The sequence below is a fragment of the Anoplopoma fimbria genome, chromosome 6 (genome assembly GCF_027596085.1).
Source record: "Anoplopoma fimbria isolate UVic2021 breed Golden Eagle Sablefish chromosome 6, Afim_UVic_2022, whole genome shotgun sequence".
NCBI classification, from domain to species: Eukaryota; Metazoa; Chordata; class Actinopteri; order Perciformes; family Anoplopomatidae; genus Anoplopoma; species Anoplopoma fimbria.
Genome location: NC_072454.1, coordinates 2,611,162 through 2,636,854, shown reverse-complemented (window position 1 = coordinate 2,636,854; position 25,693 = coordinate 2,611,162). Strand labels below are relative to the sequence as shown.

The window sequence follows — 25,693 nt, the reverse complement described above, 5'->3', positions numbered from 1 at the left end:
TGGAGGGGGCTTAGAGAAACGCAGAGTGGAGGTTTGGGGGGTGGTGGTTGCAGAGCAGAGAGTCATCAGTGTTACAGTCAAACAGCCATGAAAAGCCTATGAGGATGAAAAGAACAAGAGTGCCTTTTTTTATCTAATGCACACAAATCCCATATAAATACTCCAATATGTTAGTCGGGGTATGACAAGGAATGCCCCTCCATCACCCCACCCCTCCACAACAATAGAGACGTGGATGGCTATATTTGTATTTGTGTGTGTGTGTGTGTGAGAGTCGGGTCGGGACAAAGAGACAGCAGCTTTCAGTGTGTCTTTAGTCACGCTGTTTCAACATGTCATTCTCGTAGACGAGTGTATTAAACAATCACTCTGAAACAGTGAGTTTTTTTAGATTGGCACTCCGGAGACTGAACCGTGGTGAAAAATGGACTCCGGTGGCGTTTTATTTTTAAAATGTGGCTCCCGGGGTTCAACGTTGGGATGGCTGGAAGCGTAAGACCCGGAACTGATGTGGCTTTGACATTTGAAATGTTGCAGCTGGGTCATTTGGCCTCAGACGCTCTCATACAATTCATATAAAGACAATAGTGAATGGAGATGACAAGTAAAAGTGAAACAGTAAATCCTCTGCTCACAAAGTCTGTCTGGGGCTTCGTTAAAGGCAGCTTCGGTTATCTTCTTCAAAAACATTTTTGGTATTTTGGTTGAAATTCTTGTTACACGGCAGCAATCAATGAATCAAACACTCAGAATGTTGATTATGTTCATAATGATAATTTGAGGGAATCAGTTTGGAGCGAGGCCTGAAGCGACGGACTGTTTCTGCGGCTTCCTCGCTATATTTAGCATCTTTTGTAGCTAGCCTGCTAGCTAACATTTAACTGGAAAAGAGTTGGCGACACTGTACTAACTGACAATGTGACAAAGGTAACGGCTTTCAGGTCATTGTTTAACTTTACTGGTTCTGGTTAACTGTCAGAAAAGCTGTTTTTAGTCATTTAAAATGGTCTTAAAGCTCCTGTACACTACCTTATCAAAATCAAACAGCCTACAGACTAAGTTAGACACTAACTGGTGAACATAGTGGAGAATTTAGCAGCTAAAGAGACAGATATTTCCCAAAAGAGGTGGTGGAGACCAAAAACAGAGCTAAAAGAGATCAATCATCAGGTGACACATCAGTAGTTACTCCGATTCTCATGCAACCGGTGCAGAATAATCTAGGTCAAATTCATCCAGTTGTATGCTCACTACCTTACAGACACATGGTTTTTGACTAAAACATTACTATTTAAAACTCTTTGGATTCACACTGATGAGAAGCGCCTGCACAAGCTGGAGACTGTAAAAGTAAAAAACTCTTCAAGGTAACACGGGGTAAATAGCTGATATACAAATGTTCATTTTGTGTATGAAGTACTCCTTGAAACACACACACACACACACACACACACACACACACACACACACACACACACACACACACACACACACACACACACACACACACACACACACACACACACACACACACACACACACACACACAGTACATGTAACTCACTGTGTTGTGGGAGTTTCTGGGTACGAAGGTCCTGATGCACTTTGGTTCCTCTCCGTCCGTCCGTCCCCGAGGCTGGAACCAAACAACACACCATCTCTGCCTTTCAGAGGATCTTCTAGGACAAACACACACAAACAAACACACAAAGACACACACAAACACAGAGGATAAGGATGAGTGAGAGCAGTTTTTATTTACCTGAAAATAAAATGAAAGAACCGCCTAGATTTTACTTTTCTTATTTCACTATTTTCCTTTACGGTGCCTAAAAAAATCATTCACATCCAAATATTTTATGTTTTAATCAACAAGCTACAAAACACAATGTGACATCCATGTCATCCATTCATCTTTCCACCTTTTTTTGGAGTGTCATTTTGTTTTCATGGTGTAAGGGTGTAGGTGTATTTTTAATTAAAAAAAATCAATCCCCAAAACTTAAAGAAACTAGAAATTGTGTGAAATATCTTTCACTGTAATTGTTTTGGCAACTCAGATGCATTTCTGTGTCCTGCATAAGAGAAAGAAATCAAAAACTGTAATTGTTGATGAGGGAAACATGCCGTATGTTTAGGCCACATGCCAAACAACACAACCTGAAGGAAAGTAAACAACAACAAGAACACACAAGTAAACACACACCGGGTGAAATGCAACGATAACATTAGAATCTCATGTTTCTCTGCTATTGAATAGTATATTTTTGTTAATTTCTATATAATTTGGGATAAAAAATGTATCTTAAATATTCACCTCTAATTCTACATTTCCCAATTGTTCTGTCCAAGCTTTAATCTTTATTGTAGTTCAGATAATAATAATGTCGTTGATTTGATGGGCCTTATTCTTATATTCTTAGCCTACATTTAAGTTGCTGTTACAAAATAAGCCAAGAGAATATAAATAAATCTCTCTGTAAATTTTGGTTGTATATATTTAAACTCCAAACTGATTGAGATTATAATACTTCAGTCAAACGATTGGTTTTCCAGGAGGTTTGGTGGTTCTTTTTCATACGGTACGTTTGTTTTGTTTCTACTGTATTTTAGTACATTTAATTCCCCTTGTGGTGTATAACCCTGTTCTCTGGCACCGTTTGGATTAGTTTAGCCTTGTTATTTTTAATTATGCAGATCACAACCACCTGAGCATTGAGCGTGTTTGTGTACACACAGATTCGCCATCCGCCTCTATATCGCATGTTCTGTTTTGTTTACCTGACAAAGCCTGATAAAGATCTGTGAGATCAAAACGTTGGCTTGTTACATTTATTGGCAGCTTATTTAGTCAGATTTCTGTCGAGTATTTTATTCAGCACTATAGATATATTATATGGTTTGTGTGAGAGTGTGGGCTTTTGCTAATTTGGACGTCACACGTCGACAATCACGTTTCTGATGAACACGTCATGCCGGTGAAGTTTCTGAATTGAGACAGGAAGTCAAACAGTAGTGGAGGTTGTTGGATCAGAGCAACCAACGGAGCTGAAAGAGTAAAAAAAAACCCACAAACAAACGCTGCTTTTTCCTTCAACACACCGGAGCTAACAGGCTTTTCACCATATCGAGAAAAAGGAGAAAGAGCGAGGAGGTGGAGAAGTGGATCTTCAGATAAAGCTCTTGTCTCTTTGTCCGTTGAAAAAAAGGCCCTGCAGTCACATCAGCCCTTTGTGAGGGGGAGACACAACGATCAGGCAAAACAACTTGGCTTCCCCTCCTGGCGAAACGCTACTCGAGATAGAGAGGAAGAGAAAAGACGTCTTCCCGCGCACTTGTTCGCCCGCTCTGCCTCTCACACAACGTCGTATCTATCCGAATCAACGCACTTGTCAGCCAGACAGCTATAAGCGATTTCCTACGCTGTTATGAAAAGGGACCATTTCTAAGCTGAAATGTGTGTCCTCTATTGTCTGTTTATGTATGTGTGTGTGTGTACAGGCGAAGGCTGAATCTCTGTTCATCAAGCTTTACAATGGATGCACATAAATATGAGAAGAGGTGCATAGAAATGTGATGTCTTCTGAGTCCAAGACATCCACCTTGAAGAACCAGCAGATCTGTTATTGATTCTTTTCTCTTTTTTTGAAAACAAGTGAATAACAGCATAAGATATGCTCTTCTTTCCAATGTTTCTTCTTTCCAATGCAAATCGACTTGTTTCTATGATTTCCTTGAAGAGAAATAAGATGATCCAGGGTGGTGATGGCCTAGATCAAGAAAAAGCATAACTGGTTGTCTTTTTTTCAGCGACCACAAATAGGGATTTGTTGGTTTTACTTGTCAGTTTTTGTACAAATCAAACGAGGATATAACGTGTTAATTAGCGAGCTTTAAAGGTGCCAATAGGTGTATTTTTTTTAACTTTTGGACAGAACCAAGGCTAGCCTGCTTCAAGTCTTTATGCTAAGCTAAGTTAGCACCCCCCCCCGGTTCTCCTCCCCGCTGAACGTGATTCGAATACCTCCACAGGAAAGTAACCCCCCTGATCAGACCTGAATCACCTCAACGGGCTCCTCTCAATGAGAAGGAGCAGGAAGCTACCAGCTAACCGCCAGCTCTCCCATTTAACATTATGCTTCCACAAAGATGCACGAAAATATCAAACTTTCTTTGGGTCATAAAAAAAGCTTTGGTTGCTCCAACTCCTCTCGGGAGGCAGGAACGAGACAGTGAAGAAAAAACAAATATGTTAACAGTATACAGGTTATAATACAAGTATAAAGAAACCTGTTTCAGCTTTTGAGCATTGGTTTTCTAACATTTGTCAATATTTACTTGTGAGGGTTACAAAGAAAAAAAACAAATGATACTAGCAATGTTATTATGTAAAAAAAAAGTCCTTTAAACTGATAAAGCTGCATTGAAATACATTCGCATTATCTCACCTCATTAGCAGAAACACTTGTACCTTTTTCCCACCTAAATTAGTGCGTATATGAAGGTTTTTTGGGGAAAACCCACACTCAACCATATTGGCAGTCATGGATGTTTAAGTTGCCAGTAGACCAGTATGCCTTTCTGTTATATTTCTGTGGTGTCATGATTGGCTGGAAAACAGGGTTAGTAAACAGGGAAAATGTTACGTTGGTTACTTCTTTTTTTTGTATACCATAGTTTATTCGGTCTCTGTTCAAACTATCAAACCAGAGTTGGTGATTGTTGGAACAGTGGAAAGACTTACAAAGATGGTTATGCATTTTTTTTGAGAGTTTGATTGAAATGTGTTTTACATTAATCAGTTAGGTAAAATTACTGATTCTGTCAATGGAGTCTAGTAGGAAATGGGCTTAAGCAACAAATATTTGTATAAAACGTGATAAACATTTTCAGGAATCACATAGGAGAAAAAACCCTTTGCGCCCACAAATATTACAGAAAAAACACCTTGCAATTATAATAATTACAAATCGGGGATGTCATGTACTTAGATTTTTTGGGAGTTATGGGTGCAGTTTTAAATGAGCCAATCAAGCATCGATATTATTGTCGTTAAATATTCTGCATTGTAAAGACTCTCTGGTGCTGTGGAAACTTAACGTACCGGTTTTGTGTAAGTGCGTTAGATGTGTGTATTTGGCTCCGTAATAAGAGATTGACTTGGTGCAGGTTTTTTATACGTTTGTACAGTTTAACAGCAGGATGTGTTGGGACTTGGCGCTCGCTGCAGGGAAACGCCTGCTTCACACCTACAGAAACGGGACGCTTTCACATTTTCTGTTTAACGACCGATTCTCACAAAAGGTCGGTTCGTGCACGACCTGCCCTCCAACGTCACACCCAACAGCAAACATACAGTACACATATTTACACAAACACATATGTCTCCGAGGGCTGTTTTGAATATGAGCTGTAGTGTTTGACTATGACGGAGAACAAACAAATTTCAGTCTCCTGTATGTGTGTGTGTGTTTGTGTGTGTGCTCAAACATAAACATTGTGGGTCTGGAGCCAAAGGTTCCTGTAGCTGCAGCTTGGGAACTCGTGTTTGAAAAGCATGTGAGCGACATGTTTATTCAGCGTGGAGGGACTCTGAATTTATACGTTGTTATATATTTATGGCTGCCACTTTAAAAAAAACACATTTAAAAAATGCATCATGTGATGATGTGCCCAAACACACCTGTAGACGCTGTTTGTTTGTTTCCACAGCAGGTATCATCCTGATCGGGGCTGAATTCTCTGATGCTGATACTGATGATTTGTTAGCAGCACACATCCCATAATAGAGGACAAATATTAGTTTACTGTCTTGCTTTTGAGGAGCCATGTTAAATAATAATAAGCCTCTGGATTTGTTTTATAGTGACATACATTATATTGTGGTTTTTACAAATTAAATGATTTGCTTTATCAATGTGGGGAAAAACTTAAAGGGACAGTTCACCCTAAAATCAAATACATACGTTTCCTCTTTCATGTTATGATTTTTAACAGGCTAGATTGTTTCGGTGTGAGTTGCCTATTTTAGGAGGTATCGGCTGTGGAGATGTCTACATTCTATCTAATGAAACTGGAAGTAGACGGCACTCGAAGCGCCACGAAATACATTTAAAAAACTCAACAGAAATATCTGTTTCCAGAAATCATGACCCGGTTACTCCAGATTATTTGTCCGATATTTACTAAACTAAATCTACTGAACTGATCCCTTGACAAGAGGCTCCACCACTCTTCTGTTGGGGGTCAAAAGCCCAAAAGGTGGGAACACCCGGTGGTTAAATCCTAAAAAACTATTCTTATCATTTGCTAAATGACTGTAATGTAATTTGTATTTTTCCTGTAAAAGAATATTTGTGAGAAAGAATGTGAATAACTGTAGCTGACGGATAAATGTAGTGGAGTAAAAAGTACAACAGAGCCAGAGTGGATCCTGGAGGTGTGTGACGGGCGGCCATGCCAAGGTCTCTGTGTGTGTGTGTGTGTGTGTGTGTGTGTGTGTGTGTGTGTGTGTGTGTGTGTGTGTGTGTGGGTGTAAAGCGAGACACCTGTTCACTGGAGCTCTCTGCTTGAAGCGAGTCACTCATTATTTATGAGCTGGCTTTTCTGCTTTGTCTATGTACTCCGTGTTCTTGTCTGAACATTGAGCCACAACTGTACAGCACACACACACACACACACACACACACACACACACACACACACACACACACACACACACACACACACCCCCGACATAACCATCCGTTTAACCGTCACAACTACTGTCTGTGACACGATGTCAGTATCCTCCTTGTGAGTGTCTGTTTCAGTCAAGTCCTCTACCATGTAACATGTGTGTGTGTGTGTGTGTGTGTGTGTGTGTGTGTGTGTGTGTGTGTGTGTGTGTGTGTGTGTGTGTGTACCATTAAAAATATGGTGACCTCCGTTCATTGGTTGCCAAAAAATACAAGATGGAGACGGCAAAATCCCAGAACCCGAGGCTTCAAATCGGCCGTCCACAGACCAGTGGGTGACATCACGATGACCACGTCCACTTCTTATTAACAGTCTTTGGTTGAAGCCTGTGATTCCTGCGACTCGGTGAAGGTTGGGTGTCATCAAGACTTCCTCATGAATGTAAACGTTTATTTCCAGCGTTTAGAAATTCATATCATGCTGACAGAACCGAAGACTTTAAAAAAACTTTTGTTTACTTCAGCGGCCAAAAGTTAGAAGACTAAACTAGAAATGGAACAAAATTAGATAAATATTCATGCATCCTTTAATTTCCATGAATTTCTTAATTGTCTTTACTCGTTCATATTCTTGTTATTCCTTCTTCTCATGTATTCATGTTTCTTTCCTTCACCTTCTTTCCTACTTTTATCCTTTTCTTCCCCCCCTTCCTTCTGCCTGCCATCCCTCCTTTTTCCTTCCATCATCCCTCCTTTTTCCTCACCTCCTCGGTCCCTTCCTGCCTCTTTCTCTGCAGCGCTGTTGTCCAAGGATAGGACATGCTGCAGGTGATGGAGGTAAATCATCTAGGACATAATTAAGAGGCTTATGAGGAGGCGTGTGCGTGTTATGCATCACATTAGGTAAAAAAAAGAAAAAAGAAAAAGAAACCGCACGCAAACAGGCCTCATAGTTACACAAACGCTCATTTTAATTCACCGACAAACACACAGACACTCAGCCTGAGGGGTCTGACCTTATACGGGGGAGTTAAATACCTCTCTCGACTCATTTGGCTGTCTGTGAGTACACACACACACACACACACACACACACACACACACACACACACACACACACACACACACACACACACACACACACACACACACACACACACACACACACACACACACACACACTCGAGCACATTGCCTTCTGGTGTGTTTTAATCACCAATGAAGGACTCATCAGACATGTTCATCTAGTTCCCTCACAAATTTGAATGTTTTCTGCTCACCCGTTGGCCCTTGAAGCCTCTGTGAGTGTTGTGTGTGTGTGTGTGTGTGTGTGTGTGTGTGTGTGTGTGTGTGTGTGTGTGTGTGTGTGTGTGTGTGTGTGTGTGTGTGTGTGTGTGTAATCAGGAACTCGGCTTGATCCCCTCTGGTATGTGCTTTGGGGAGTGTTTGTCAAAGGGCAGCAGCAAAGCCTGAAGTAACGACAAAAAAAAATAAGGGCCTTTGCTGGTTTTCCTCCAGAAAACCTTCAGTGTAACGTATTTAATTAGTCTGATATTAAAGACTTTATTTTTCAACACTCTACACTTTATATCACTATACTTTTTTATTTCATTTTAGGTGAAAAAAAATCTCCAAACATAAGGAACCTTATGGGGGAACCGGAAGATACCTCTATTCTTGAGAAAGATTTTCATTTTTAATTTGTTTTTATTCTATTTAGTGCATTGTGAAATACTGTTTTTTTTTTACACTTTTGATATATATTCATTTACATATATTCTCTTGTTTATATCTGTGATTTTAATTGATTGTGTGTTTTATTTAATCTAGTTTTAAAGCAGTTTATTTATTTTTAAATGCGCTCTTGAGCGTTAAGTTTGATTTTTACACTTTCTTACAAACATGTAATAAAAACTTGTTTTCACTATCTCACTTTTAATCACCACTATAGACGATATCACCTTTAAAGCAAGGCAACAGGTTGTGTGTATTTCTACATGAATATGTCAAACATGATCTGATTTAATTCTCCTTTGTGTCGTTAAACGAAGGTGAGAGCCGGCAGAAAACGTCTGGCGTCAGACATCAGAAAAGTGTGTCGGAGTGGGTGAGTTTCTGAGGTTATCGGGAGTCCAGCTCACATTTCAGATGAGAGGAGAAATAACGAGTCACATTTTGGTGTCATTCTGGTCAAACATTATGATTATATATATTCTTTCTTTCTTACCGTTGCCTGCGATGGTCTGAGCCTGGATTTCATTAGCTTTCCTCTTGGCCACGTCCGCTAGCACCAGCTCGCCCTTATCGCTGGCAACATAATGGAGGTCCTTTGAAGGAAATGCAAGAAAGAAAGAAACGTGAACGTTAATCTAAAATGAATCTAGACTCCGATGACAATAGGTTTTTTTTTTAGGGGGGTGAGGGGGAGGTGTTTTGGCGGGAGAAAGAAGAAACAGATGAAATGAGAGGAGGAAAAAAAATGAGCCGTTTGAAGCCAAACATCAGAAAAGAGCACCGGTTGGATGAAATGCCGGTTCCTCCAAAAACTTTGAAATCAGCCTGCTTGTCCCCCCCTTCCTCCCCCCTCACACCCTCGTCTCTCTCCGTGTTTTTTGAACTAGGGAGGATGTTATCTGTCACATTTCAAAAGTGGGAGAGGAGGCGAGAGACTGTTCACCTTTCAGAAACGCCGCTATTCTCTCTTTACGGAGAAACATATCCAGCTGAGCACATTACTACATCAGCTCGCGACTATATTGGAACCAGCGTGTTTCCTCTGTATCGCTCTGTTTGAGTCTTGCGGGGCCATAAAGAGAGATAATATTGGTAAATGGTGTCTGAGGGTGGGCGCCATATATTCATTAATAACCTGCATTGCATCAGACAGACGCTCTGTTTTAAGGTGCTCTGGGCTGCAAGAAGGGATGAGGTCAGTTCATCTATTTAAATACAAGAAAATTTATTCTCAAACTGCAGTTTAAATGAAGTAGATTCAATTTAAATCTTAATTGTCCTGTGAGGGACATGTACTGCGTCCTGAATATATACTACTTTATGTCATGTGTTCACTAAAAAGTTAAATCAAAAATTAAATCATAGGAAAACAAATGTATGCAACTTCAAAGATGTGCTATTGATGCACACTATTCTCCCACAATGCAATGCACAAAGGAAACAGAGGAGCTGTTAGAGTCAAAACATGCAGACCAATTTTCCTGCAACATTAGAACAAAATTCTAACATTTTATGACGTTTAAAGAGAATTAGTGTCCTCATATGAACGTTTATATTGTATGAACAGCTGAGGATCTATATAAAGAAAAACAATACTGACTGATCTTCATCGCACCAATGACCAGTGATAGTTTTCCCAGTTGTAAGAAGCAAACTGGAGCAGCAGCGTGACGATACAAAACTCAGTCTTGTGTCGAAAAAAGGTCGCAGATTCGAATCCCTCCAGAACGGCTGTGAAGTAAAATGAAAAAACAAAACCCTCAACAACAACCAGCATGTTGCCCCAGTTGCTCCAGTGGAGCCCGTCAACAACTAAACTGGTCAGCTCCCAGTCGCTTTGAGTGGAATGGTGGTGCAAAAGGGACTAAAAAAAAACAACAAAACACTGAAAAATGGGCCAAGGAACAATTTTAAATGTGAAAAAGAAGAATAAAAACTAAATTCTGCAACACTCAACCTCTTAAAGTGATTGAACAGAGTGAATCACACGCTCCTCCTGGCTCCCAACGAGGGGTCGCAGGGTTTCCTCGGGCCGAGTGCAGGGCCTGAGGGCCCATCAAAGGGCACAGCGTGTTAAGAAAAGTCTTCCGCCTCAGCGACATCACAGGACATCGGTGCCGTGACTCAGGGCTCGCCGTGGATAACCCTCAGCTGGCTAAAGCCACCCCCCAGCTGGGCCTGCACCCGGCCCTAATACCCCCATATTGTTACCCGGCTTTTGTACCCCCAGAGGAAAAAAATAAAAGAGGGAGGGGGTGTGCTTGTTTCCAAAAGAGACGGAAATAGGGGGGGGGTACGAGAGAACGAGAGGTGCTGAAATTGAAGAGTATGAATGGGAACAGATTGGGTAATTACAGTGCGGTGCCTGCCCTCTGTGGAGAAGAGTTAGGAGGAAATGTGAAAATGGCCGACGACAAAATGGCCTCAAAAGAACTCGCAGGGCCGAGGCGGCGAATTCAGCGACGGGGACACGGCCCCCTTCAATTAGACGTGAGAGAGGCTTCCTAATTGATAACAAAAACAGAGCAGCAGAAGATTAAAAAGAGGAAACGATAGTGAGGTGAGAGACGGTGAGGAAGACATAAGAGAGAGAGAGAGGAGAGGGAGAGAGAGATTGTACGACAGAGAGAACAGAACAATATGAACATTTGATGCCGGGGCGCTTTATTCCAGCTTAGCTCCTCATAATACTGTCTGAATCTGGAGAGAGGGATGGGGAGAAAGAATAAACGAGAGAGAGAGAGACAGAGAGAGAGAGAGAGAGAGGAGTATCAGCCCGACTAAGAAGGGATAACAATAATGCTGCATATAAAACCATCAGATATTACAACTCTTATTCCCAGACGCTCAAACGCGACACTAATCTTATTTATATAAGAGCTTTAGGGGTTGCGGAGCCTGATAAAGAGGGGAGTTTTTTTGTGGGGGGAGTCGAGGGGAGGTGGGGGGGGAAGGAGGTGGTGGACACTAAGAGCCCGATATTGACTGATATTTGGGTTACCTCCAAATAAATGGGGATTAGGTTAACTGGCACACAGCAGCGTTAACAGACGGGATCATGTCTGAGTGTTTGCTGTGTGTTTCTGTCAAACACGATCGACGGGAAGCACAAACGGGAACGTTCAGCTTTTTATTCGAGGCTTTATGAGAAACTTATTGATGTGTGGACCGTCTGCAGAGGCAGAGTTTGTGATTTCTGACGGCAGTACGAGTGTATGATTGAATTTGTATGTAATAAACCTGTAGTATTTACATCACCCCTTAAACTATTCTGTGGTTATTATTTGTGATCGGGGTCCAACATTTAACAGAGATAACAGTAAACAACTTGTTGCATTTGGTGCAGAGAGACATAGGAGTAAAGTGTTATGGCAGCAAAATATTCAAATTAATATAATGAATTTCTTGCTTTAAAAAAAAGACACATCTGGTGGTCATAATGCGATTTATTCGGTCTAATTCTGCCTGAAGCAACTAAATGCATTTTTTTTAATTGATATTTTCAAGCAAAACAAGTTGGGTGAAATTACCAGTAAAAGAACAGGGTCTTTAAATGACATATGTAATTGCTTACAGCTTATAAAGCCAAATATATATGTTAGATATTTTCTGTATCATAGTCTTAAAGTAAAGGGCAATTAATTTAATTTAATTTACAATAGTCCAGTCGTCCTTTGTTGGAGCGTATTATCTCGTGACTGACAAAAATCTATTTTATGTGGGATTTTGCTGTATAATGTGACAAAAGAGCAGTCAAACTTTTATTATAAATGCTTTTATCATACATCTTTTCAGAAATACTTATTGTTTAAGATGCCATGCGGTGTTACATCTCTCAAAATCACCACAGTGAGTAAGTGATTTCAGTCTCTGTATTTGTACGTGTGACTGTTAAATATCTCCTCTTCGAGAGGACATCAGATTACTTCACTTTTCAGGCTTCGTTGCAACACCTTTAAAAATATCTCTGTGAAATGTCGATCCCTGGGATAAACACAACAACAATCATTAGTCCCAGAAACTCAAATGTTTTAGAATTGAATTAGTTAAATCAAATATCTTCGAGGAGACTGGACACAAATCCACAGACATGAAAATAAAACATATTCACTAATTAACATCGTGTATAATGACACACCTGTTCTCCAGGAGCCTTGTGTTTGACTGATCAGATCGGTGTTAAGGACTTTACGTTTTATTAACGCTAATTAATGATCTGAGAGACAACAATGAGCTTATTGCCGAGGACGTGCGATGCCTCCTCCTCCTCCTCCTCCTCCAGGCCCGGCGTCAGATAGAGGAGGAAGATAGGAGGTGAACCCAACAGCTTTTTCTTTTACTGCTGTCGTATAAAACAAGAAACAGTACAAGCCCCCCCCCTCATCATTGCAGGAACAAAAAAGAGCCGATTGGGCTATCACACTATTTTATTTAATTAACAAGCAACATCGAGAAACCAGGAAGAAGAAGAGGAGGAGGAGGAGGAGGAGGAGGAGAAAGGGGAGGGAAGTTGGGAAGAAAGAAACTTGTCGTGGGCTTGACTTGGCTGACGAATGACCTAATTGGTTACATTATCAACTCATTATCAAAGGCTAATTAGGGAGCTACAGAACAGCGCCAATTATGAATGAAAAAAAATGCAAACGACTCAGTAACCCCCTGCTACAACCTCCAACCCCCCCCACAACCTCCACCAAAAACTCCTCCCCGCCAATTTAGCCCGACACTAAAGAGTTTCATTTTGACAAAAGGTTTGGAGGGGCCTCTATTGTTAGCGGGGAAACAATGTGGCTTGAAGGGGTTGGGATGGGGGGGGGGTCCGGTGTTAGAGGAGGAGGAGGAGGAGGAGGAGGAGGAGGAGGGGGGTATCATGCTGGGCGTTTCCAGAAGAGGTGAGGCTTGTTATCTACGTGCGTTTGAGCATTTTTTTAATCAAGTCGATGGCGCGTTATTGAGTTCTGAGGAGTCATAGAGTCGAGGGTGAGAGGTGGAGGGGGGGTTGTTGACCTTTTTGACCTTCTCCACCTCGATTCAATCAGCTGACCAGCAGGTTAAAAAAACAACACAACGCTAATTAGAGTGACGGGGTGAAATGTCAACGTCCTCTTTCTGTTATTGTCGCTCTTTTTAAACACGATGAGTTGATGCTCTCTTGGTCGATCGGGTAGGAAAGTGCTCGTTGTTACAGATCTTTAGTTTGAGAGGTGGTTGAGATTATCTGTGAGATTGTTGTGATGGGCACCGTTAAAAAAAACAGGTGCCAATAAAACTTCTTGTCGTCTCTTAAATTTGTTTGTATAACTGATGTATGATGAGAAGCTGTTGGAGAGATGTTTGGTGTAAGACTATCCATGTGGTTTGGTTTAAAACAGGAAGTCAGAAAGACATCTGGTCATTTGTCCTCGTACAACGATATAAAAAAGTTACTCCTCATTTATTGGGCGTGTTTCTTATATCCAGCAACACGTGTCAATTTGTACTCATAACCTAAATACAGTCTTTTCAAAATAAACTTCTGTCTTCAAAGGAAACAACTTAGTTAGGTTAAGTCACCAAAAGAATACTTTGAAAAAATGTGAAATACTTTGTTAGGTTTAGGGAAAGATCGTAAAATTCTTAGTAATATTTATGAAAAGATAAAAAGAAACGTAGTTATATTGATGAAAAGATCTTAAAATTTGTATTTAATTTTAGGACAATATCATGAAAATCTTAGTTATGTTGAGGAAAATAACTTAAAATTCTTAGTTATGCTGAGGAAAAGATCGTAAAATTTGAAGTAATGTTAAGGAAAAGATCGTAAAATTCTTAGTTATGTTGAGGAAAAGATCGTAATTTTTTTCTAATGTTAAGGGAAAGATCGTAATATTCTTAGTTATGTTTAGTCAACAAAACCACTTGGTTAGGTTTAGGAAAAGATCGTCGTTTGGACTAAAATAACTACGGAATGACATTACTGAAATATGCAAGTTATGTGAGAAATAAATCAACGTTGACTTTTTGTATCACACAGGGACATCTCCAGGGTGAAAGACCGTTTTTAGTTTGATTCATCCACCTTCTTATGTAGGTTTTTGCAGTCTGGTTCATGATTACTTTGATTAGATACGATTTGATATAATGGAATATGTATAAATAACATTTATATCTGTAGGTAAAGCTATAGGCTGATCTGGTGTCTGTCAGGTGAAGTTTTAGAGAAACAGGAGAGAGATACGACGTTCTTAACTTCCATCAACTGAAGTGAACTGGACGAGTGGATCGGCTTCATAATTGGAGTTTTTTTTAGTTTCGGCCCCGCTGTCTCAGGAACCAGTGGACAGTGAAGCTCCAGTTATTGATAACATCCCACCAACTTCACACGATCCGGCTTTCAGATCAAACGATCCACGTGATATTTTATGACTCCTCTTTAGTTTACTGTAACTTTATTGGTGGCTTGTAAACTGCAGGGTCATTTTACTATTGTGACAAACACACAAATGTCTTGAAAACATTACGAAAACTGTGAAAAGGAAGTATTCTATCCTAATTTGTCCAATTTTATTACCAATAACTTGGCACAAAATATGGAAAGGATATTATGCGTATCGTTTTATGAATGATTTATTATTTTGCTTTTCATATTTCTGAAAGGAAAAGTCTTCGTTTAGGCACTTGTGCATCTATATAAACATACATTTCCTGAATTACAGAGTTAATTCTTAACACAAACATGAAGTTTATGACAAGCTAGTGCACGTACTGTATGTGCATGTATGAGTATCTAAATGTAAATAAATTGCTGTTACTGGAATTTTTTTGTTGAAATCAAACATTATTTACATTAAACGCACATCTTCTGATTCCTTCTTTCCCTCCACACCTCCAAAATGATGGAGAAAGACGGTGTTTCTTTACTCTTTTTTATATGCATTTGTCATATAGCTTTCCAGCCACCTACAACACCATCCAACCCCCCTCGTCTCCTCTCCCCTTCTCCCTTCCTCTCCTCACCCCCCTCCCCTCCTCTCCTTCCTCTGCGCTCTTTCAAGGTCCACAGGCTCGACTCCACCTTTTCAATTCGGCTTCCCAGCAGCACTACTTAGTGGGGAGGTAATTGGAACCAGTGCTATCAGTGTGATTGAGGGAGCAAGTGTGTGAGAGTGTGTGTTTGTGTGTGTGTGTGTGTGTTAATGTGGAGGGTGTTGGTGAAGCATGGAGCAAAAAAAAAAGGAGGCCCCCATCATGAAAAAGGGGGTCAAACACATAGAGGAGCATTTCAGCGTGGAGTGGAAGAAAGAGCGAGTTAGAGGGAAGATGAGAGGAGAGGAAAAGGCCGAGCAGAGGCCACGAGGTTGTGAAAAGATAGAGGCCCACACCGAGATCACACCTGCTCTCACACACACACACACACACACACACACACACACACACACACACACACACACACACACACACACACACACACACACACACACACACACACACACACACACACACACACACACACACACACACACACTTGTATGGGTCACAAGTCATGTGCAAATGGAAGTAACAAGAGTACAACAGTCACTGAACAATTAAAACAAGGTTGTGTTGTGTTACAGAGAAGGTGGAGAACGATTACATAAAAACTGTTTCCTGTGTGTGTTTTTACTGTCGAACTCTCCAATATAAATATATCGAATAAACATGCAGTATCTTATATTTTGTTTATTTCTATCATTTTTTTCATCAGTTGATTCAATCAACTAATTGATTATTTGACAAAGGCCTTGTCTCCCATCAAAAATATTGTTAAAAAACATTTTATAACTGACTTTTTTGTATTTTTTTTAATAGTTTTTTTTTGAGGAAACAGAATTCTTTGCTTTTAAAACATTTTCTGCAGACGCTTTTGCGTTTGAGTGAATTTCATTTGTGTTAACAAGATTATAAAGCTCTTGACGGACTGACTGGATTTTATTATACTATCAGTCAAAGTGTTTTACTTTCCACTCACCATGAATAAATCTCTGGCTTCTAAATCTACGGCGAGGAGGAAGGCCTTCTCGAAGCGCTGGTGTCTGCAGAGAAAAAAATGGAGACAGTTGAAGATGAAGTACAGAAACATCCTGATAATAAAAGAAAAACAATCTGGAATCTAAAAACAAATGCTTTGGATTGAAATGTATGGATGGATAGGGGAGTAGTACGTATTTCCTCCTGCACATACACAGACACACACCTCTGCACACAAAACCGTCTATAATTGAACTGAGAGCAGAGTCCTCGTCCTATTATCCAGAATTAAAGCTGGGAGAGAGAGAGAGAGAGAGAGAGAGAGAGAGAGAGAGAGCGCTGCATCTCCCAGAACAAAACACCTCAACTTTCCTCGTCTAGAGCCAACATGAAACAAACAAACACAAGCAGAGAGAGGAGGGGGAGTGAGGAAGGGGGAGGCTTCCTTCATTTGATGTTGATGGAGAGAAAAAGAATGCAGGTAGGTGATAAGAGAGGAGGAGAGGAGGAGGAGGGATGCCAAACAAAACGCCGCAGCATCGGCTACAGAGGAGGAAGAAGGAAAAAACGGAGAGGTGATTTCAGGATGAAGAGCGGCGAGCGTCGGCGTGCGGGAACAACGGGGTCTATTTCAGTCAAACAGCCGTTTCAAAAAGGCTCTCATGGCAGAAGGGAAAAATGAAAAACAAAAGTCTAAACAGGTGCATGCGAGGCGCTCCGTCCTCATGAATGACTCAAAGCTGCATCAGAGAGCGACATGACGCTAGTTCCTTTTTAGAATTTTTCAAAATAGCAAAAGTGAGCGGAGAATAGAGGGGAATTAAAACGTATCTGCAATGGATGTCATTTTTAACAAAGAGCTTTGGATGATTCTGTACCCAATAAAATGTTCTTGTTATGCCTTAATATAGTCAGTAAATGTGTGTTTGTAGAGTTTAAAAGCAGCTCTGAATCATAAATCATATAATTACTGATTAGTAGCAGGAATTATCTAATCAATCAATCAATGTAATCGGTCGTTTTCGTCTAAAACAACTCAGATTTCTTTAGTTGATTTGTCATTTTTATGCTTTTTTTAGGCCGAGTGACTTATTTCCAAGAAACTTAAGAGCACATTTCTGGTAAAAACAAGATTTAAAATGGTTCTTTTGTGTGATTCTTCACGGAGAACAGATCTGTCGATTATATTGATTAACAAACATAATCATTTGAGTGTGATTTGCAAAAAAAGGATGACCACACTGCTTATGTAAGTATTTAAATGCCTCTAGCCGACCTTGACCTTTCGACTCCCCCCCTGAAGAGTTATGCACGAAAACTCTCAGCTGATCATATGAGGACCACAGCGACAGAGTAGGTGGCGTTACCTGAGAAGGTGGTGAAAAAAGCGGCGGGCGCACTTGCTGATTGGCTCCCTGTACTCGAGTATCACGACATCAGAGAGAGGAGCAGGCGGAGAGTAAAACACACCGAGAGCTGCTTCTAGTTGAGCTGCAGACACACGACACAAACACACAAAATAAATACAGAGAGGACGGGAAGAAATTGTTTTTATTTTTATAAATAATGTAGTTAGCTCAGTTAAAACCTTTACTTCTCTGCATGTTTATGGATTTATAGTTAAATATGAAGGTAAAACAACGTGTTTTCATGCACTGGTCAATTTTGAGATTTTGTCTTCTATCACACTAGTGGAAAGAAAACATCTAAAATTCACATTTAGGTGTTTATTTTACTACTTTGTCTGTTTCCGTCTGTAGATTTCTCCTAAATTCGCCAAAAGTTACCGTAACATAATGCATACTTTGCATATTCAAACATAACATTTCAGTAAAACTTGTAATAGATAAAATATTACTCGTATTGTCAGTAATCAACTGGTGAAGTTTCATGTTGATATCGATTAGTTATTTTTTTTACCCTATTCACCTGTAGTGTCTTCAACATGTATGTCATTTAACTAAACATATCTTTAAAGGACGTTTTCTCTAAATGAGTTTTTTCTCAGACTCTGATCCAGAAATCTCCACTTCAGTAGCTCTTACATACACCAAACTTTACAGTTTCATTCCTCTCTATATTCTGAAGGTTTCTACAGAGGGGTTTGTTCAGATATCATTCATAGTCTGATTCATACAATATCTGTTACTAAAAACACTTGTCTTAATGTAAGTAATCGACTGGGGAATTTACAAATTAGTTAAAATGTTTTACTCCTTTCACCTGTAGTGTCTCTTCTTAACTTTTCCTTCAGAAAACTAATTCTCAAAGTTATAATTAACAGCAAACTTTGATAAAATACTAGAAGTGCAAGTGAATGAACTTTTTACTTGTTTTACTGGAAGGTCAGCAAGCTTATAAAAGCTTTATACAAATACAAACCTTTAGGCTCAGCTAACAGAATATTATTGTTTTAAACATTAAAAGCAACTGATACTCAGAAAGATTTAAAATATCATCTTCATCCTCTCTGGTATCTCTCGTGTCTTTTCATTGGGATTAAATCTAACGTTACAGAGACAGAAAGATAAAAATATTGTATTTTACAACTGAGGTTTGAGTCAGTAAAGCGAACACCCACCCTCTCTGTCTGCGTTGAGCTCCAGCCTCAGCAGGTGGTTGGTGACTGAGCTCAGGCCTCGGTAGCACTCGTCTCCCATGATGCTCCAGTCCATGGCCTCCAGGACGCCCAGCGCCTCTTTGACTTGACCGCAACGCAGCCGCTGCTGCAGCAGCTCACCGGGACCCATCAGTCCTCCGGTCAGAGCTCCTGTCATAACGAGACACATTAGATTTAAGTTTATTATCACACGAAATAAAGAACAGTTAAAAAAACAATGCAACATATTCTCGTTTATCTCTGTGACAGTTAGAGAATAATTTGATGAAATATTCTAAACATTTTTATATGAAGCGCTACTGCCTGGTCCTGTTCCTGATTCTTGAGAATAAATTAATTGCTAATAATAAATGCTTTCCTGGGTATTATCTGACAAATAAAACACCAATTTTGACTATTCGGTTTTTTTTCTAGGCCTAAAACAAAACACAGAACAGATCCTCTGATCATCATATTTGTGTTAATTGTTTTATCTTTATTTTACACTGTTTTATGTTGGATAACGTTGTTATATTAACACACCAAGCAGCACTGATGTTAAAGTAAATCCCTGTCTACTAATATGTGAGTTTAATTGTTAAAAAATTCAGCTACTGAAACAACAACTCAGAGTCTTTAGAGTGTAATGGTCTTCACTGTGTGTACATATGTTGTTGAAGCACTTACTTAAGATAAGTAACTAGATCGTTTAGACCGACATCGACTTGTCAATCAATTAGTGGGGAAGTCTCTTTAATCCCTGGTGTGTGTGTGTGTGTGTGTGTGTGTGTGTGTGTGTGTGTGTGTGTGTGTGTGTGTGTGTGTGTGTGTGTGTGTACATTATGCTGAATAATGGAAGAACGAGGTTTTGTACTCTTCCCGGTAGTAGTGGTGTCTCGTTCTGTGTGTGCGAATATGGTCATGTGTTTGTGTCTTCATGGAGCAGACATACGGGAAGTGAAGGTGTTGAATGCCAGAGATGATTAATGTCCTTTGTGATTGATCACGATGGTTCAGAGTGAAACTATCGGAGGAATCTGATGTTGAGCCACCAGACTCGTTCATTTAACATCTCTGTGATACGAAACTTTCAAATATTAAAGTTCCACATAAAAGGATGCTATATTTAAAGTTATACTTCACTCACAAAGTGACCAGCTGTATTTCAGTTACTCACCTCATGTTACTTTGAATTCTTGAAGAAAATGTAGTTTTTTCTCATGCCTCCACTAGCTCAAAACATCCTCTGTCACACATTGTTTTGTATATTTCAAGTCTCATTTGTCCAGTCGTATGCTCAGTACTTTACAAACAAATGCATGCAAGTGTGAGACTGTTTATGCAGAAATGTTTTAAACAGTAAAGTTTTTAAGGGTGAAGACATGAAGGTGAAGATGCATGTGTTTGTGAAGTAGTGAGCATGCGGCTGAATACATGAGACTTGGATTATTCTGCACGAGTTATGTGAGAGTTTGTTAAATAACTGCCTCCATTAACTTTGATTCATCAAAACTTTTCTCTGTTTTTTTTATTCTTCGTTCAATGGAGCCATGAGAGAAAAACAAACGTTACACAAGGTGAGTAACTGATATACAAATGGTCATTTTATGGCTGAAGTATTCCATTAGGCTTATATATTTACTGAACTACATTTGGTTTTAGCTGGTGTTACGGCTCTGGACAGTGTAGGTGATCACTGACAGCGGTACTGTCAACGGGCCAGACTGCAGGCAGGCAAAGTCACCGCTGACGCTTGTCTAATTAATTAAAGTTGTGTGTGTGTGTGTGTGTGTGTGTGTGGGGGGGGGGGGGGGGGAGTTGTTCGAGCAATTAAAATGACAAGCTGGCAATTAGCAACTCCCCAAATCCCCTTAAGAGTGGGCTAATGTGGCTAATACGTCAGCTGAGCATGGTGCGGTTTGTGTGTACGTGTGTGTGTGTGTGTGTGTGTGTGTGTGTGTGTGTGTGCGTGTCCTTGAGTCGGGGTGTTAACGTCAGCGCTAAGATAACTCTAAGTAAAGACAATGGATCATTGTTGTGGTCGTTAGGACGAGTCAGTTCTCTCCCACACCTGTCTCCACTAACTTATTTGAGTACACAATGAGAACATGATGAATACACAACAAGAATACCACGAGTACACGACCAAAACACCACAAATACACGTCAACAACACGACAAGTTCATGACTAGTACAGGACCAGCACACGACAGGAACTTGATGCGTACACAACGAATACACAACAAGAAAACAACGAGAAAGTGAAGAATACAAGTCAAGATCACCACGAGTACACGATAAGAACACGAGTACACGATAAGAACACGAGTACACGATAAGAACACGAGTACACGATAAGAACACGAGCACACGACAAACAAAGATTTGTACACAACGAATAGACAACAATAACAAAACAAGAACAAGGAATACCAAGAAAAAAACAAGTACATGACATGTGTCCTTTTTAGAAATGACACGAGTCGATAAATTCATTATTAGCGGCCAAACTAGTAATTAATCTGGTGGTTCAAACTCAGATTGTTGCCTTGTCTTTTTCTGCTTTAGTGTGTAATCATACTACATTTTATTTAAACTAGTAATACTCCCAGTTATGTAATTAAACATCAACAATATTCTCACTTCCCCTCAGAAAAATGCACATTTTCGTTGCATGTCGTGCAGCACATTCACCGGTCTGCCCTCCCGGTGAAGGCCCCGCCGCGGCCAACGTGTGCCCAGATGAGATAACTCGGTGCAGGCGGGAGGGTGAGGGGGAGGAGGAACGGGGGAGGAAGAGGGGGGGTGACACCAGGGATGGCTGCCTCCTATGGAAAAAAAAAAAACTTGGAGCTCGGCCAAGTCTTTCTTCCTCGCCGTCTCCCGACTCACTCCTTCTGTCATGTAGCGGGGCCTTATGAAACAAGTCAATACGGAGAAGGAGCGCAAGAAAACAAACAAACGAGTTGGAGTGTGGAGTTGGAGTGTGTGTGTGTGTGTGTGTGTGCATAGAAGCACATAAATACAAGAATACACACATGTGTATGTGTGTGTGTGTGTGTGGGGGGGGAATTATCATGGAGAAAAGACGTGCAGTGACTTTCTTCATCAAAACCTTGGCAGACGATCAGAGGAGGGGAAGCTATTGTTGGAAGACACCCTCCCCTTTCCCTGTGCACACACAGGCAAACACAGTTGGATACACACAGTCACACACACACACACACACACACACACACACACACGCACAAAGTGAGATGTGCACAATCTTCTACCTTCCTCCCACACACTCCTTGCTTTCAAACTTCTGCAGAGAGCTGCGTGCTGCTGTCACATCTCCTTTCCAAAGTCACAATTAAAGACGCTGAATGTGTGCATGAGTGTGTGTGTGTATAAGTGTATGTGTGTGTGTGTGTGTGTGTGTGTGTGTGTGTGTGTATGAGTGTGTTAGAGAGGGTGAGGTGGCAGCTACGGGAAAAAAAATAAAACATTTTGATTGGCAAACTTTATCTGGGGGCCCCGAGGGACTGCGCAGCCACTGTAAACGATTTATCGGAAAAATGCATCCCAGAATGCACCTGGGGGGCTCTTGCCCCGGGGCGATTATTGAATGACCTCTGAGAGCGTGACTCCTGCTAACCTTCCCGCCCGTCAACAAATTAACTTCCCTCAGCGGCGAGGAGGTGAGAGGACGACCCCGTTCAGCCGACGTATTTACACCGCCGAGGTTCAGAGACGGAGTCAGATCCAAAACAGAGGAAGACTCCGACTCTTCATCAGGAAGACATGACTACGAGGGTTTGTGCTTCAGTTCCTATTTGTAATAACTGCATGTGAAGTACAATTTAAAGGAATATAAGGGCAGTTACTAGGGATGCCTCCATATATCGGTATTAACAATAACAGGGATATTAAATACACACATTTTCAACTCTCACTCATACACTCTTATTATCAGTCTTATTCATTCGCCAAATAAGAGACAAAATGCAGAATAAATAAAGTTAAATATGAATTTGACTGCATTTCTTTTTTACAAATTTTCTATCATGATAACATTGTTATTCACCATTATTGTATAGTGAGAATCTGACATCGTGACAGTCTTACGCCTTGATTGTTGAGTGTTTCTGCAGCCCGATGGGGCTTTTTGTGATAGTTTTCACTGAGAGTGAAGCATTTTGCGTTGCAGCTTTTGCTTTGCTGAGCACATCGCAATCCTTCCAGAGTGCTCTGAACGCCTAAAGTTGCAAAAAATTCAACTCAGAGCTGAAAAGCATCCAGAGTCAAAAGCGCTTTTTCTCATTGTGGTGACTTTAACTGGAGTTAAATGACTTAACCAACCAAATGTACCATGATCTGTCCAGAAAACAGCAAATTTGTGCTTTACTTGAGATTTTTTTTATTTAATTTTTTTATTTAAACTGTACCATTAACTATCAAGTAGCCTACAGTTCAAAGTTTGTGTTAAGCTAACGTTAGCACTCATTCGGTGGTTGCCTAGCATCAATAAAAGTTGCAGCAAACTGCAAAATAACGCTCTGTGTGATCGAGACAAAGCAGCTAAGAATAATTACTCAAAGACAGCATTATTAAAGGTTAGTTCATGTAGTTCGTTTCACGGAGATTCATTCATTTCACACATGAATTAAACTGTGGTTTAGTGACTTATGTGTGAAATAGAGATTTAGTTTAAAGAAGTGCAATAGTTTGTTCAACAACATGGGTGATTAATCTGTTTATTAATGTAAAATGAATTGAGCAATAATCGATTTAATTTGCCAAACATTTATTCATAGCTTCTTGAATTTGAGGATTCTCTGCTTTTCTTTGTTTGATGCCGTAGCAAATTGAATATATTTTGATTTTGAACAGTTGAACTGGACAAAACAAGCGATCTGAAGATGTCTTTACTGTTTTCTTCAACTAAAGAATTAACCACTAAATCTTAAAGTAGTGGACCTTTGTTGAGTTTTTGTTTCTATTCTACAAATATTCTAACTCTCTTTTTGCTGTAATACATTTTGCGAGGGTGCCATCATTTAGTTTTTTTTAGCGTTGGGATCTTATTTCACTCACCTAGTCTGAATCTCAGGGCTGCTAGCGGCCCCCCATGAAAGACCAGCATCAGCAGGTCTCCCTCCAGACCCGACGCCCACTTCAGTCCCTCCAGTCCTCCAGAGCAGCGCAGGTGTTCATCTAGTCTCAGCGTGGCGGCTGGAGCCACCTCCTCCGCCACCAGCGCCACCCTAACAGGTGCCAAGCCCACATCAAAGCACATCAGCTCCCCCTGCTCCCCCCCCACCACCACCACCGCCCCAGCAGGGTGCCAGGCCAGGAGGGTGGGCGGCATGGGGCAGGAGGCCAGCAGAGAGACCCCGCGCCGCTGGTCGTACAGCACCAAGGAGGAGTCGGCGAGGCCCAGGAGGAGTGAGGTCTCAGAGGGGTGACGGGAGCAGGAGATGGGACGGGACGTCAGCGGGATGCGGGTGACGGAGAGGCGGTGAAGGCGTCCTTTTGTACAGTCGTAGACGCCGGCGTCGGCCCAGGACCCGTCTCTGGATCCAGATGTTGCTGCAGGAAGCTCCACCGTCAGCAGCTGGTAGGGCTGCAGAACGCTGAAGCGGCAGTCCAGAGGGTTTCCTTCAGTCCGGAGAGAGCCGAGGACCTTTAAGAGGAGAAGAAGAAGATTTCAGAGAGACAATAATAATAATTTTATTATTATAGCACATTTAAAAACAGAGTTTACAAAGTGCTTTGAAAGCTCAACAGTGAGGCCCACAAAGCAAGACAAACTAAGGTCAAATTAAAACCATGATAAAACATTACAACAGAAAACAATAAAACCAATCAATGTGATAAGAAAAAACTAAGAAATAAAATAAATGTAATTCATTTAAAAAAATAAAAAAAATTAAATTAAATTAAAAAAAATAAAATAAAAAATAAAAATAAATAAAAAAAAAATTAAACAAATAAAATAAATAAATAAAAGTAAAAGTAAAAGTAAAAATTAAAATTGAAATTAAGATAAAATTAATAAAGCAGTAAAGGGAACCAATTCAAATAAAAGCCAGTCAGTAAAAATAGGTTTTAAGAAGTGATTTAAAAGAGATTACTGATTCTGCTAGCCTTATCCCATCAAGCAAGTTGTTCCAAAGCTAAGGGGGCCCTCAATGAACAATTACATCTCTCTTATTGGGGAAAGAGACACATTCACACCAAAGATGTTTTAAGCAAAGTACCCTAACTCTACCCTTTGTAACTTCCGGTCTACAAAGCTTAAATAAAGTCCCTGTACAGATTTATTTTGACTGTTCTGTTTATTTATCTTTCTGTCTTTAGTCCAGGAGGTGATCATATTCTCCTCCTGATACTTTAGTGGTTAGAGGTATGTTAAGTGTCACTAAACATTGTATGAAGAACTTGATCTTGTTATTTTGTTCTTGTTTTAACATGTTTTAACACACTTGGGAATTGGAAGACGCTGGGTAATGTTGATGAACAAACCTATTTTTAATAAAAGAAGGATGCAGAAGCATAGAGAGAAGGTGTGAGAGAAAGACAGAGAAGGAAGTCTTTCCATGGCAGAAGCACCTCAAACCCCCACGGAGATGGAAGAAACAGAGCCTTCCACTTTGCTCATAAACACCCGGCTGTCAATCAAGACTGCTAATGATAAGAGCTCCGTCTAAA

At 40.4% G+C, this 25,693-nt stretch overlaps 1 protein-coding gene across 3 annotated transcripts in view; it reads right to left on the bottom strand.

Annotated features, from left to right (window-relative positions):
• The window catches only part of wdpcp (WD repeat containing planar cell polarity effector), an 81,157-nt gene that overhangs the window by 6,116 nt on the left and 49,348 nt on the right, over positions 1–25,693 (bottom strand). The window contains exons 10-15 of one of the 3 annotated variants that reach the window (XM_054599730.1): positions 24,077–24,665; positions 18,979–19,167; positions 17,765–17,888; positions 16,399–16,462; positions 8,905–9,004; positions 1,565–1,679 (exon numbers count right to left, since the gene is read on the bottom strand). In XM_054599730.1, coding sequence (XP_054455705.1) covers positions 1,565–1,679; positions 8,905–9,004; positions 16,399–16,462; positions 17,765–17,888; positions 18,979–19,167; positions 24,077–24,665 — 1,181 coding nt within the window. Of the gene's footprint in view, positions 1–1,564; positions 1,680–8,058; positions 8,147–8,904; positions 9,005–16,398; positions 16,463–17,764; positions 17,889–18,978; positions 19,168–24,076; positions 24,666–25,693 lie in introns of those variants that run through there. The other 2 variants (XM_054599731.1, XM_054599732.1) reach the window with 2 other exon arrangements.